Source organism: Brassica napus, chromosome C5, assembly GCF_020379485.1.
Source record: "Brassica napus cultivar Da-Ae chromosome C5, Da-Ae, whole genome shotgun sequence".
Lineage (NCBI taxonomy): Eukaryota > Viridiplantae > Streptophyta > Magnoliopsida > Brassicales > Brassicaceae > Brassica > Brassica napus.
This window is the reverse complement of record NC_063448.1, coordinates 12,152,983-12,167,539: the sequence shown is the minus strand read 5'-3', so window position 1 is coordinate 12,167,539 and position 14,557 is coordinate 12,152,983. Positions and strand designations below refer to the sequence as shown.

The 14,557-nt window shown below is 27.7% G+C and overlaps 1 protein-coding gene across 1 annotated transcript; it reads left to right on the top strand.

Annotated features, from left to right (window-relative positions):
- The first annotated feature begins 3,502 nt into the window (after positions 1-3,502).
- LOC106356702 (protein ORGAN SIZE RELATED 1-like) lies at positions 3,503-4,146 on the top strand. The gene has a single exon (XM_013796434.3). The coding sequence runs from the start codon at positions 3,670-3,672 to the stop codon at positions 3,943-3,945; it is 276 nt and encodes a 91-aa protein (XP_013651888.1). The 5' UTR covers positions 3,503-3,669; the 3' UTR covers positions 3,946-4,146.
- The last annotated feature ends 10,411 nt before the right edge of the window (positions 4,147-14,557 follow it).

The window sequence follows — 14,557 nt, the reverse complement described above, 5'->3', positions numbered from 1 at the left end:
CTCTCCGGCTTTGGTCTTCGAAAGAGTTGCGACTTGTCGACTTTTGGCTTGTAATGATGGTACTTCCGTTTAAGTTAAATGAAATTCAAAGATGACAAAAAAATGTTTCTCACGATTGACTTATTGTTTTTGTTGTAACAAAAAACTGCGAAAGGGAATATAACTTTTCTGGGTCGATCAACGAAGCTGTAAAGCCTGCAAAGTTGGGAACAAGGTGACCATAAAAGGAAGCTACTTGAAATAGAAAAGAAGTTGAAAACAACCTGTCGTCAAATCCCACACGGTCGTGGTCGAGTGGTATGTTGATTCCGGAAAAGTGTTGAGCGTTTCGAGTTCGAAACCTACTTTTCGTATTTGTCACACACATGGAAATAAGGTTTTCACCGACTTCTAAAATTAGTTGGGTGTTCGAATCATATCACCTAAGTTATCAAAAAAAAATAGTGGTCAAATGATAATAACAAAGAAAGTAAATGCCAAATCCCCAAGGAAAACATTTAAAATAGTGCAGTTAGGTGCAATGCATTCTTCAAATTCAAAATGTATATTAGAAATGGAATTTTCAATTTTTTTACCTGCATGATCCAACTTGCTTTATATTTGAAAACACATCATTGTGTTGTTCTCATGACGTTTTCGGCTATCGTTCAGATCAAATATCCCGTACTTACAAAAAGAAATTGTGTTAACTATGTTTATGCTCGTTCTTTTTCATTTGGGCTAATGGTTATATACTCATATGTCCACTTTCAAAGTCCCACCATGGAAAGCAGTCAAGCTGAGAATTACATAAAAGATATGAAACTAGTAGACCATCAACTTTTGTCATGTTTGTGTTTCTATGTGATAGTAAAACACATAGGGACGCATAAACTATTTGCTAGTGTAGTATATAATATATTATCTTGTAAACTTTAGTATAATACTATATGATGTTATATTATGTATGTGATAGATTGATAGGATTTTCAATGAAACCACCCCCCCCCCCCCCCCCCCCCCAAATTAAGTTTCTTTGGGATAGAAATCCTAAATTAAAAATTCAATAACAAAACCCCCAACCTAACTTATCTTAAAAACCGAAAACCCCTAAATAATATCTGAAAAAACTGATCCAAATGTCCAAATAAGTATATAATATATGTATTTGTACATAAATATGTAACTTCTGATATTCAATTTCATATTTATTATGATGTGATATCTAAAATTAAGTGTTTTAAATTTCCAATAAATATCTTAAATACCTAATTCTATATAAATAAGTATATATTTTATGTTTTGTTTTTAAAATTTAGATTTTATTTCTGTTTATCTAAATCTGAACGATATATGATAACTTTATGGGTTTTAGGCTGTGATACAAAGTCGATCCAAAATCGATGTGTTTATCCGAACCTGACTCATACATACAAATTTACTTGAATGGAATCTAGGGTATAATATACAAATTAGAACTGAAATCCGAAATACCCGATCTGAATCTCAACGGATACCTGAATTTCCAGGTCCAATTGTGGTTGGAGAAATGAGAATATGAAGTTTGTATTGTTTTACTAAATACAGAGATATTATTGTACTGTTATACGTAGTAGGCATGGGCGTTCGGTTTCGGTCCGGGTGATTCGGATTTTCTGATTTTCGGTGTTATGCTCATAAGTACCATTTGGTTTTTACTAATTATCGGATCGGGTTCGGTTTAGTTTTTTCTGGGTTCGGTTCAGATCGGATTTAACCAATGTTTAAAATCGTACAAAAATATTTTTTAAAAAACCTCGAAAATTGACCAAAAAATTTTCAAAATATATAAATTATTTACAAATCTAATTAAAAATTAGTTAAACTATCTACATTAACTAAAAAATATTCAAAATAACAAATAAAACAAACTACAAAAATATTTTGAATACTCTAAAATATCTAAATCACCTTAATATATATAAAAACATTAACATATTTAACTAATTTCAGATATCTTCGGATCATAATTCGGATTTCGGTTCGGTTTGAGTTATAACCAAAATTCAAAGTAGTAAGCTCATTAGTCCCATTCGAATATTTTTGTTAAACAGTTCGGATTCGGTTTCGGTTTTTCTGGTTCGGGTTAAGATCGGTACTTCGGGTTGAGTTAAAAACGTTCAGGCCTAATATGTAGTTTGTGATTTTCTCAAGAAGGAGAATTAAGACAAAGAACCTCCTTGGGAACTACGAAAACTATGTACAGAAAAGTGCATCAGCCTCCGGTCACCGTCAACTTACCTATAATATCTACCTAAAGCTTTTGGGGATGTTCATGCATCTACCTATTCTCGTTGCCTCGTTAAAATATTTGCTTAGCTTTTATTCTTCTAGAAATTTCGATGCAAAGAATAGCCATGTCACTAAATTAAATATTTTTTTGTTGGGTCAAAATAGAAAAGAATTTTATCCGTTACAGAATGCTTATTTCAATTAACACATACAAGCAAACATATTGTAATATTTAGCAAACAATTTACTTTTGTTTTTAACAACATCATACGATTTACTTATACCACAATTATGGTTGAAGCAACAAACGAGGCAGGAGAGTGAAATTGGTTGATTACTTGAATCAGGACATATCAGTGATACCACAGCTGTGGCATGAAACCGGTACTTTGGAATTACTCTTTTTGCACATTTCTTGACATGCATTTATATCCCCCCTAATGCAAAATAATAAATTTCGTAACTAATTAGTCTGACTTTTTCTGTGGGTTATAAGTATAACCTATAAAATATTTATTAGTATACTGCATATTGGAACTTGGTCATCGGAAATCCCTTTTTATTTAATTGGACAGGATCAATTTATTAACGCTAGAAAATGGCTATTACAGTGTATCTATTCTATTAAAACAGCAACGTAGCATATCGATATAGGTATGGTCCAACTATTTTAATATAATTATTAAAAAATTATTAATCATTTAACAGAAATATGACTAAAAACATAAATAAAAAAATTAAATTTCTAAAAAAAATTGTAAAACAAAAAATATACATGTTCTTTTAACACTCTTTTAAGGATAGATCAAAATCTAGTTACATATACATAAAATCAACGATAAAAGTTAAAAGCGTAATATTGCAACACGTCAAAAACAAATCACAACTCCCTCTATTGCAATCTATAAATTATTTTAATTAAAAATAAACATATCATTTTTTATATTTTATTAAAAAACAGCACTTTGTCTTTCGTATTTGATTAAAGAACAAAAAGAGTCAATAATAATCATGTTTCAAGTTTTTACTTTAATTTTTTAAAAAATAAATATTAATTAGTTAATTAATTTTTAAAGCAGATTTTGAAAACAAATTACATTAGGAAAATAAAAAATCTTCAAAATCTTAATATTGAAATAGAGAAAATAATAATATGTATCAACAAATCATGTATACCAAAACTGTTTGATATACTCATAAAATAAAATTAAAAAAATTAGTAGCAATGTGTTACTACTAAATATGGAAAAATATTTACATTTTTGGGGGTAAAATAAACCGGATATACATACGTATACACACATATTATAAACAGATATTCCAACTTTGCCAATTGCCCACTATATAATTAGAGGCAGGCACAAAGGCAAAAGGATCAAAGTCATTAAAAAATTGCTTTGATAAACATACTAATGGATAATGAGGGTACATAATCACCGGCTGAGATTCGAAGTCACACCCAAGCCAACAATGAGTTTGCCCGGAATTTCTTTTATCACGGCGAGATCCGTCGCAGTTATTCTCTTTCTCTGTCTGTTCCTTCTGATTTTGCCACCGTTCCTACCGCCGCTTCCACCGCCTCCATCGACGCTCCTCCTTCTCCCTCTTCTGCTCATGATTCTCCTCATTTTCTTGGCTTTTTCTCCTTCTAATGAGCCTAGCCTCACCGTGGAAGTAGAACCTCTCGACCCCTGATGAGTGATGTTCGCCGACTTCAGCACCGACCGTACATTTATATATGCATTAAACAATTATGTATAAGTGTGTCTATATATGCATGTGTAAGAAGCAGATTAAGAGCTTTTAGTTTCGTGCAAGTAAGATCATCTCATGTGACTGATAGATCTCCGAGTTTATTTTGAATGATTTCGTATAAATTTAGTTACCTTTCTTTGATTTTTTTCTTTCCTTCTTTTGTTTTATTTTTTATTACTTCTTATAAGCGCGACAACACGACTTGTATAAGATTTTTTTTTAAATTAAATAGAAGCCATTTGAAGTTTTTTTGCTTTCCAAATAGAAACTTCAAATTTAATTCTTAAATATTTTTTCGTTTATCGTTTTAATCCTTAAAAGATTTGTATCTCATAAATATTTTAATTTTTTTTTAAAAATTTAATTTTTACGCATAAAATTAAATAAAATTTTAAAATAAGATTTAAACTAGACAACAACAATATAAAAAAGAAACCTAGCACAAAGACTTTTAAAAATTACATGAAAACATAACTATTTCACAAATTTAAATATCAACAACACTAATAGTCACGTAAATTTGGTCCGGAACCTCCAAAATCTCCAAAATATTGTCCAAACAAATTTTATGTAACCGAAGATAGTTGTTGTTGTTTTTAATGTATTTTCGCACAGTTCTTTCTTGTTTAGATCGAATGTATTCACGAATATTGATATCATCGATAGAAGTTAAGTATCTTAGCAATATTTTCTTTTCCTCTTTTACTTTCTTTTTCAGATCTAATGTATTTACAAGTTTTAATATCACCTGATTTCAACAATTTTTAGCTCTTAATCTATAAATTTAAAATAAAAAGAGTCATTTTAACTTCGAAATGCACTAGATGATCGTATATGCTTTACAAAAATAATTTTATGAAATCTTATGGTATTTTTCTTGAAGTTTAACATTAATTATATTATTTCTATTTAAAGTTTTATATTTTAATACAATATTTTACTAATTAATATTGTTGTAATAATTTATATATGTGTTACTAAAAGTTTTATGAATTTAAATTAGTTATGACAAATATAAGGACCATAATATAAAATACAAATAATTTTGAAGTTAAGTTTGAAGTTTTGCTTTTGGAGAACAACATCTTTAAACTTTAAATATAGTGTTTTAGAAACTTCAAAATAGAGTGTTTTTTGGAGATGCTCTTATAGTATGTATGTAATTTTTCTTCTTAACCTATACTGAAGATTTTCTCCGCAAATTAAAATATTGACATTTTAGACGACATAACGGTATATTTTAAATCAAAAATTAACCAAACCAAAATTGGTGAATCATTGCCGTTAAAAGTACCATTTTAGTTATAAAAATATTTTTATTGTATTTTTCTGTTTTGTTTGTTGCTCAAAATAAAATAAAATAAAACTAGGTGGTGAATACGAACTGAAATTGAACTTAAGAGTATAGAATAGTATGATGAATGAAGAAGAAAAGGTAAATACGATTATTCAATTTTTAAACAAATTTAGTTTGAAATTTAAAATAAAAGAATGTTAGAGAAAAAAACTACTCGGTAAGAAAATTTAAAATATAAAATGAAATGAAGTTGAAACTGTTTTAAAAACCATAAGATGCCTAAGAAAGAACCCAAGAGGTTAAATGCTAGACTTGATATTGGATCTGAACCAATGTATGATAATACTAAGACCATCTCCATTATACTCTATTTTTTCCTCCGAATAGAGTAACTCTATAATAGAGTTGAATGTTGCTCTAATGGTACTCTATTTTAGAGTGAAAAATAGAATGATGAACAAAAAAATAAAAAATTACACTATGTATAGAGTAAAAAATAAGTTTACACTATTATAGAGTAAAAAATAAAATACCATTAGAACATTTTTACTCTAAACTCTATTTTAAAAGGGAAAATAGAGTGGAATTGGAGATGCTAATACTGATGAAAATATAGGTAGTCCAGATCAATGCAACACCGCAATTTGGTACCAAAAACATTCATAATGAAAACTATTTATTATTATTATTATACTTGTTTATTATTGATACATTTACCATCTCTATCTGCTTGTTTATCTAATAATTTTTGTTTGTAAAACAATATTCCTTCAATTTTTTAATATAAGTCGTTTTAAAAAATTTGTTATGTTCCAAATTATATGCCGTTTTTCGGTTTTTTTTATGTAAAATTTATTAACACTTAATGTTATATGACTAATGATAATATATCTTTCTATTTTATTATTGGTTGATTTGTGGTTAGATAAATAATTAATGATGTTTTTATTTAAAAATATAAAAAATTAATGATTTTTTAATCTATGTGCATAATGTTAAAACGACTTATATTAAAAGACGGATGGAGTAATTATTTTTACGTGGGTTTAGTGTGGAGTGGAGCCCACATATGTTAATCACAATTATCACGCACTGGAAAACTAGGGAATCGTCCTTTGATGTCCGGGAGACAGAGTCAAACGACGGATGTGCCATCTATTCATTAGTCCTTGACACACAATTAGATTCTTAGAATATGGTCAAAATTGATTTCGGATTTTAATTTGTAACACGCAAGCTCTTCCTCTTGTTTTAACAAATTGGTTTATTTAGTTGATCAGACTATCTCCAATAGTCCCTCATTCTGAGGGACATCAGAAAATGGGGAAAATATTTTCCAATAGTAAATTATTTTGTGTTTAGCCTTTTAATTTATAAATTAGTCTTTAAATTTTTATATAATTTTGTTTTATATCTTAAAAACTCAAGATTTGTTTTATAGTTTAAAAAAATTATTAATACTTTCATAATATAATTATAAGTTTAAATAAACACTTGTATCTTTTTTAGAATTTGTAGTAAAATTTGTAGTAAAGATTTTGGGTAAAATTTGTAAGTTATATAAAATAATAACCATTATTTAGAATTAGTAATAAATAGTAAAAACATAATATATTTGAAATTTTTTTAGGAGAAAAAAGAAGAGAACCATTGGAGTAAAATGTAAACTTATTTTGAATTTATCTCATTTTGAGGAAAAAATGAAGGTAACCATTAGAGATGACATTAGTGCTTTGATTTCTTTCATGAAAAATGTCTCTTTCTTTTTTCATTTTCTCACAAATAATATTTGTATTTACAATGCAAATGTTTAAACCAAATTACAGATTTAGCTCTACTAGTTTAGCTTATTACTTTTGACAGATAACATATGGTAAAATCTTATTTGAGTGATAGTTTTGATTGTGTTAGAAGAGGATGGGAGAATTCAAACCTTTTTTTTTTTTAATATTACGAGGTTTTGGATCAAAACCCGTAAATCCTCTAAAATTGAATACCATAAGTTTTAATTTTATCTCAAATTTTATACAATTTTCAAATTTATTTTTATAACATAATTATAAGTTTAAATAACCCTTTTTTAAATTTATTTTTATAACATAATTATAAGTTTAAATAACCCTTTTTTATCTTTTTTTAGAATTTGTAGTAAAGATTTGGGGTAAAATTTGTAAGTTATATAAAATAATAACCATTATTTAGAATTAATAATAAATAGTAAAAACATAAAAAAAATGAAATTATACTTTTTGAGGATAAAAATGAGGACAACCGTTAGAGAAAAATGTAAATTTATTTTGAATTTATCTCATTTTGAGAAAAAAAAAATGATGGTAACAATTAGAGATGACATTAATGCTTCGATTTCTTTCATGACAAATGTCTCGTTTCTTTTTTCATTTTCTCACAAATAATATTTATATTTACAATGCAAATGTTTAAACCAAATTACAGATTTAACTCTACTAGTTTAGCTTATTACTTTTGACATATAACATACGGTAAAATCTTATTTGAATGATAGTTTTGACTGTGTCAGAAGAGGACGGGAGAATTCAAACCTTTTTTTTAATATTACAAGGTTCTGGATCAAAATCCGTAATTCCTCTAAAATCGAATACCTTAAATTTTAATTTTATCTCAAATTTTATACTATTTTCAAATTTATTTATAAATAATAATCATTTTCATAAATATTTTAAATTTATTATAGAGAATTTTTTTTATAAATAATTTATATTTTCAAATTATCCACCTCCTAAATACTAAACTCTAAACAATAATCACAAAACCTAAACCCTAAACAATAATCACTAAACCTAAAAAATTAGTTAAGGGGGTGATTGGTAGTGTATTTAGAAGCTGTGGACATCTTTTTTAATTTCTAGAGCCATCTTTTAAAGCAATCATGCTTTTATTTTAGAAGTTGTAGACAGACTTTTAATTTCTGCATCCATTTTTAAAAGCAATCGTGCTTTTATTTTTAAAATTGAATCCAAATCCAAAACATTAAAATAGAAAATATGTTAGCTTTAGAAAACACTTTCTCTAGAGCTTTTTATTTAGTGCTCTGAAAAAAATTCTACAGCAAAATAAATTAAAGTCAAAGCTAAAAATTTAAAGCCTAAATCTTAGAGCAAAAAATAGAAAGTTACAGCTTCAACCAATCACACCCTAAATGTATTTTTGAAAATAGTATCTAACTTAGTGTATTTTAAAAAATTTCTTAAAAATGATATCAGAGAAACTATATTTTTATAATTTTTGAAAAATTATAAAACAATAATTGGTCAAGTAGTATACTGCTTTAGATAATATTTTCTTTGAAGATCAATGTTCTAAAAATTGTTTCATAAGAAATATTCTATGTATTTTATTAAACATTAGTGGTAAATTATAAATTTATAACACTAATTGTGTTTATTAAATTTTGGATTAATATAATAAAAATTGGTATACCAAAAATATTATATTTATAATCAAATTTAATATTTTTAGTATATGCAGAAACACCAAAATATACATCTTCTTAAATAGAGTAAATAATGCTATTGATATATTAAATTTAAAAATAGTTTAGGATAAGACATTAGGAACGAGACGATACAAATCCTTACACATATTATTTTTTTTTTAAATGATTAAACAAACATCTATAACCATATACAAAAAAAAATGTTATTTAGAAAAGAAAATTAAATGTTATACATTGGTAAGAATGGATGAATGCATCTATGAGAAAAGCGATGGACAACAAATAAACGAGCCAAGCTAACAATGTTATTTTTTGCCGGCTAAAATATATGTATTTATCAGGGATAACAAAGCGTTTTAAAAAGTTATGATAACAATAAAACAAGTTCAGTTAAGTTTGAGTTGTGATTAAATTCCTAGCTAGAACATCAACACAAGTGTTAATTGAACGGATCATATGAAAAAGAAAATACTAGATTGCCATTTCGTAATAATTTTAATGATTGAGTTGTTTTCTTAGTGTTGAATAGGCCACTAACTATTTTATTATTTTCTTCAAAACCTTTATTTGTAACCCAAAGATAAACATAACTGCATTATCCACATCAAAAACAAACATTTTGATTGTTCCAAATAATGTAGTCTTTCTATTTAAAAGCATTACTAGACTATTATCCGCGCTAAACGCGGGTTTATTTTTATTTGATTTTAAAAAATATTTAACCTTAATATTTTATAAACATGTATTTGTTTATTGTTTTCTTCACCAAAGTCTCACATTATCCGTATAACAAATTTGGTTATATAATCTAATATCGTGATAAAATATTGATGTTTTTAGAAAAAATCTTAATTTTTGGAAATTTTGTTACTAAATTTTCTAAAAAATTCGAGTTTTTAAATATTCTACTTTTATTATTATTTGATTTATTGTTTAGATTTTGCATAAGGAAGTTTTGAATTTTTTTGAAAAAGGATAAGTAAGTTTTGATTTATTAAATATATTGCCGGATTTGGAAGTCAGATTTGTTTAAATATATGTGATAAATATTTTAAACTTCTTCATAATTTGATTTATTGTTTAGATTTTGTATAATTTTTTATTTATTAAATATGTTCAATATCACTCTCATGAGAAGTTGATTGTATCTAAAGTAACATTCTTTGGTTAGTATATGTTTACTGTCATTGCCATCACGAGAATGGTTCCGTTTGAACCATCACCTATTTTTGATTTTGAATTATAGTGCTGATTTAGTATCAGTTTAGACCAACATTAAACAGTTAATGGGTTATGCACCATTGTGCAAGAAACATGGTAGAGAAATGATAATTTGCTTCCGGTATGTATTCTCTCAACAAAAGTCACGTATGTTTAGAATTTAACGTTTCTGTTTATCCTACACATATGTATTGTTGTACCAAAGAATAATATAAGGCGTCCAAAACTTAAATGTCTAATGAAATTTGAATAGGTCCAAAATTTAAATGACAACTATTTTATGTAGATAAAAAGTAGGACTCTAAATTAATAGATTAGATATCACATTTTAACCATTCATTTAGTACACAAACTACAATATTAAAGTATGGTACTATTTTCTTGAATTTTATTGAGAATTTGCATCCATTTGTTGAACCTTTAAGACCCTTTTTTATATAAATTTCAAAATTATCTTGTTTTTATTGGTTCATGTTTTGTTCAAACCAAAGCGCCAAACTGAGAAACATAAGTAATCATCAAACAATATTATTCGATTAAAAAGTAGCTTCATAAATTAGTTCAATGCTAAAATTTTAGAAGAAAATAGTTTTTTTTTCTCAAAAAACTTTAAATCATATATATGTAAATAAAAGAGAGTAAAATATATATTACCGAGTGTTGGAGAAAACTGATATTATGCCTAAGACAGAGAAAATATACTTTTTAACCTATGAATAAACATAACTATGAAAAATATAAAACGATGTACTATAATTCTATAAACTACTTTTCCACTCAAATATTTAATAAATTTTGACGTAAAAAGCCTCAGCTTGTTGGTAATTAGGTTAATACTTGATTTGTGTATCAAGATATGTCAATCTAAAGATATCTGATATAATTCAAACGAATTGTAACATGTATCATCAAAACCCTAATTCAAAATGTTATACAATAAATGTAATTTTAATGTTTAGTGAATATCGGCATTCGAATACCTAAAACTTTTGCATTATAATTATTTTAATTAAATTTTTTTTTTGTCCGATCCAATCTGAATTATTATTGATTGTTACCGTTTTACTGATTATGTCAGCGCCGTTTTAAATCGAATCTCAATTTAAAATTTTCTTTTATTGAAAAGTTAGATTCATAAATTGTTGGTTTTCGATTGTAACCGTTTAAATGCTTTGTCGGCGCCGCTCTAAATCAAATCCCAATTTAAAACTTCTTTATTGACATGGTAGGTTCGTTAAATGTGATTTTCGATCTCATTTCCACAATTTTTGGTTGTCGTATCCAAAATATATAATGACAAAATTTTAAACATTAATAAATATAATCAACATTCGTTGTAGAACGGATTAAGAATATATATTTACGGATATAAAGCAATATGTCGACAAGAAAATAGGAAAATTATTTTAAGAAAATAGAATATAATTATAATTTCTGAAACACAACCTTGTAGAGAAACTGTAAGTAAATTAACACTCTTCCAATTTTGTTTTTGATACATTTTTGAAACACTCTCTCAGTTTTATTATATAAAATTTGCTAGCTAATATTGCAGAGTTTAAACATATAAAATTATGTTTTATTATTCTAAAACTAGAAAACACCATTTGATATTTAATGAAATAATGAAATAATAAAAATACTATAGAATACAAATAGTCACCACAAATAAATATTTATAGAATAATATAATCTTAAAATAAGATCTGTATAATAAAGGAAATACATCTTATTCAAAATAAAGTTTTTTGAATTAAGGAAATAACTTCCTACAGAATGTGTATACTTTGAATGGAACTTTATTAAAATGCCAATTTACTAAACAAAATTTATTAACAATAGGAAAATTGTTTGATTCCCTTTCATTTTTACTAAAATGTGTCAAATTTTAAACGACATTTATATAAATATGGAGATAATTTTTTCTTTAAAAAGAAGAGAATATTGTGTTTTAACAAAATCAAGAAAACATCACGTTATTTACACAAACAATATTTTCACGTGTATATGGAATGTTTACAAGATATCAATTTAAAAGATAATGATATAAAAATCTATTTACAAGTCACTGATAAACCAAATCTAGTAATTTAATGGTAATTTTGGGTGATACTTCGTGTCAAAGATCCCATAAGTGAAATTTAGAACAAAATCAAGTTGGTTGAAATTTTGATGAAAAATAAGTAAATGAAAAAGAAAGAATAAGGATAGTTTTGTCATTGGGTGGATACTGAATTGGCAAATGGTGATACTCACTGCATGAGCTTCACCTGTAAGCCGTAACGTCTTTCTCTCTCACACACATAAAAAGAAAAACGTACAAAACATTTTTTTTTTCTTAACATAACATTATATACACACACATCTATGTGCAGGAACATTGAAGAAAACTTGAAAGCCTTTGAAAGAACTAGAGAAGTTTCACGTTTTTATACAAGAAGGATCATCGCAATGTTTATGCTCGCAGTGGTGATAGTGATTTTGGTGGTGCTTCCGGCCGTTCTTCCGCCGCTTCCACCGCCGCCAATGTTTCTGATGGGAATTCCGGTGGTGCTGATGCTTATGCTTATCTACTTAGCCATCTCTTATCCTCCTCTTGGTTCCTCTACCTGTGCTTCTTCTTCCTATGACACTAACTCTACTGATGTAAAGTGAATGTGAGACAATGTGTATCCTATCCATATGACAAAGATAACATAAAATGCGTCATTAACTAATAAATTATTTCTTGCTCGACTCGTTCTCTATAGAAAACTAAGACTGAATACACGACGTAAAATCAGTTTCAAAAAAAAAACATACACCGGCGTACGAGTTCTTATTTTGTCAAATAATTTGGTATAACGAATGCCAAACATCGAAGGAGCAATATTTAATTTAATTATACGCTCCATTACCGAAAGCGTTCAATTTCGAGAATTCATGGAAACTGTCTTTAATTTAAGTTTCTCTTGTTTTCTCCATGGTCTTTAGTTAATTTTTTATTCTCTTTGTCTTGAGACATGTGAACTCAACTTCAATGTAACAATACTCTATGTTAGGAAGTTTAGTGGGTCCTTTGAATTGAACTTCAGTCTACTAACCCTTTTAGTATCATTATTCATTATTAGTTGTTGAATGCAGACTGAATACCTAAATGCTTTTTGATGAATTTGGTTTGCTTCAGGCTTGTTTTCTTTTATTTGTTGTTTTCAAATTTTAGAACAAAACTGTTTAGTTCATATTTTGAAATCTCTCACATGATTGATTGCATGATTGATTGAATGTAGTTAGCACAACTAGCAAAACGCCAAACTGTTGATGTCACATGATTGATTAACGTTTGAGACTATATTACATATTATGGTTTCGCGCCCGAATGAATTACGAACCTTAGGCAAAACTTCCTGTCTACAAAAGAATCAGTTCACGCTAACAGCTGCTTCTAACTTTGAGCTTCGCTTCTTTGACATCTTGTTCTCATCCGCATAGACCGTTTCTCGTTTCATCAGTGGTTGTGATAGTTCTCAGTTTCGTTTTTGGTGGCAATGCCAGTGGTAGTGTTGAGGTGGACGAGCAGTGGATCTATTATATTGTCAATATCAAGAAAACATACTATAGATTGAAGTCACAAGCATGGACTCGCCTAGACTCCGGCCCTGTCCACACGTCTCAAAGTTTGTTGATTGTTACGTTTGTAAACGTACGTTTATTCTTGGGACTAATTATAAGTTGCAATATTTGATACAATGTGTGGTTGATAAATGTTTCTTATCTTTTAAAATTTTCTTTAATTATCTACGAATAATTAATAATTAAAACGGAAAGAGAAAATACAATGTATCGTTAAGGAGGAGAGGACGTAACGATTTCACTCGTACATGCAATGAACTTACACTCACTTCCCACATTTCGTTTCCTTTAAACTCTTTCTTGTTTTGGTAAAATTAGTAATCTGACATGTACTGTCTTTTGGTAAGGGATGCAATGAACGTGTCTTTTGGTGCTTAAAGAACTTTCGCATTTTGAGCGTTAAAGAACTTTCTATAATTTAAAGATGGAACATTTTTTGGGACACGATCAAAATTGGCCGTTAGGACATGCACGTTCACGCGTGTCAGCTATCTCTGTTACGCTTACCACGTGAGAGCTGATAACAACAGGGAATAAACATCAAACTGAACTGAGTTTTTGTCAACCAACACACACGTACCTTTCTCGTGACGCCTATTACCTCTAATTGGTAGGAATAACAAAAGTATCGGTTTACGAAATTGTAGCATCAAATTCTGAACGTTCAATGTACATTACTAGGAAATCTGAAGACATTTTATTGGTACAAGTCAAAAACACAGAAGCTGTTCGTTTCGCTATCACATGACTGATTACATCAGCTTGTTGCAAGATGATAATTTTAAAATTGGGATTTAGCGATTAATTTTTTTAACTTTTCACGTTTATGATTGATCTCAAAATGTTACATAAACACATTGAATTGCAGATCTCAACGATGCAATCGAACATAGCCATTATGTATAATCTTTATAATACTGGTTATCTCGAAAACAAATGCATAAAAA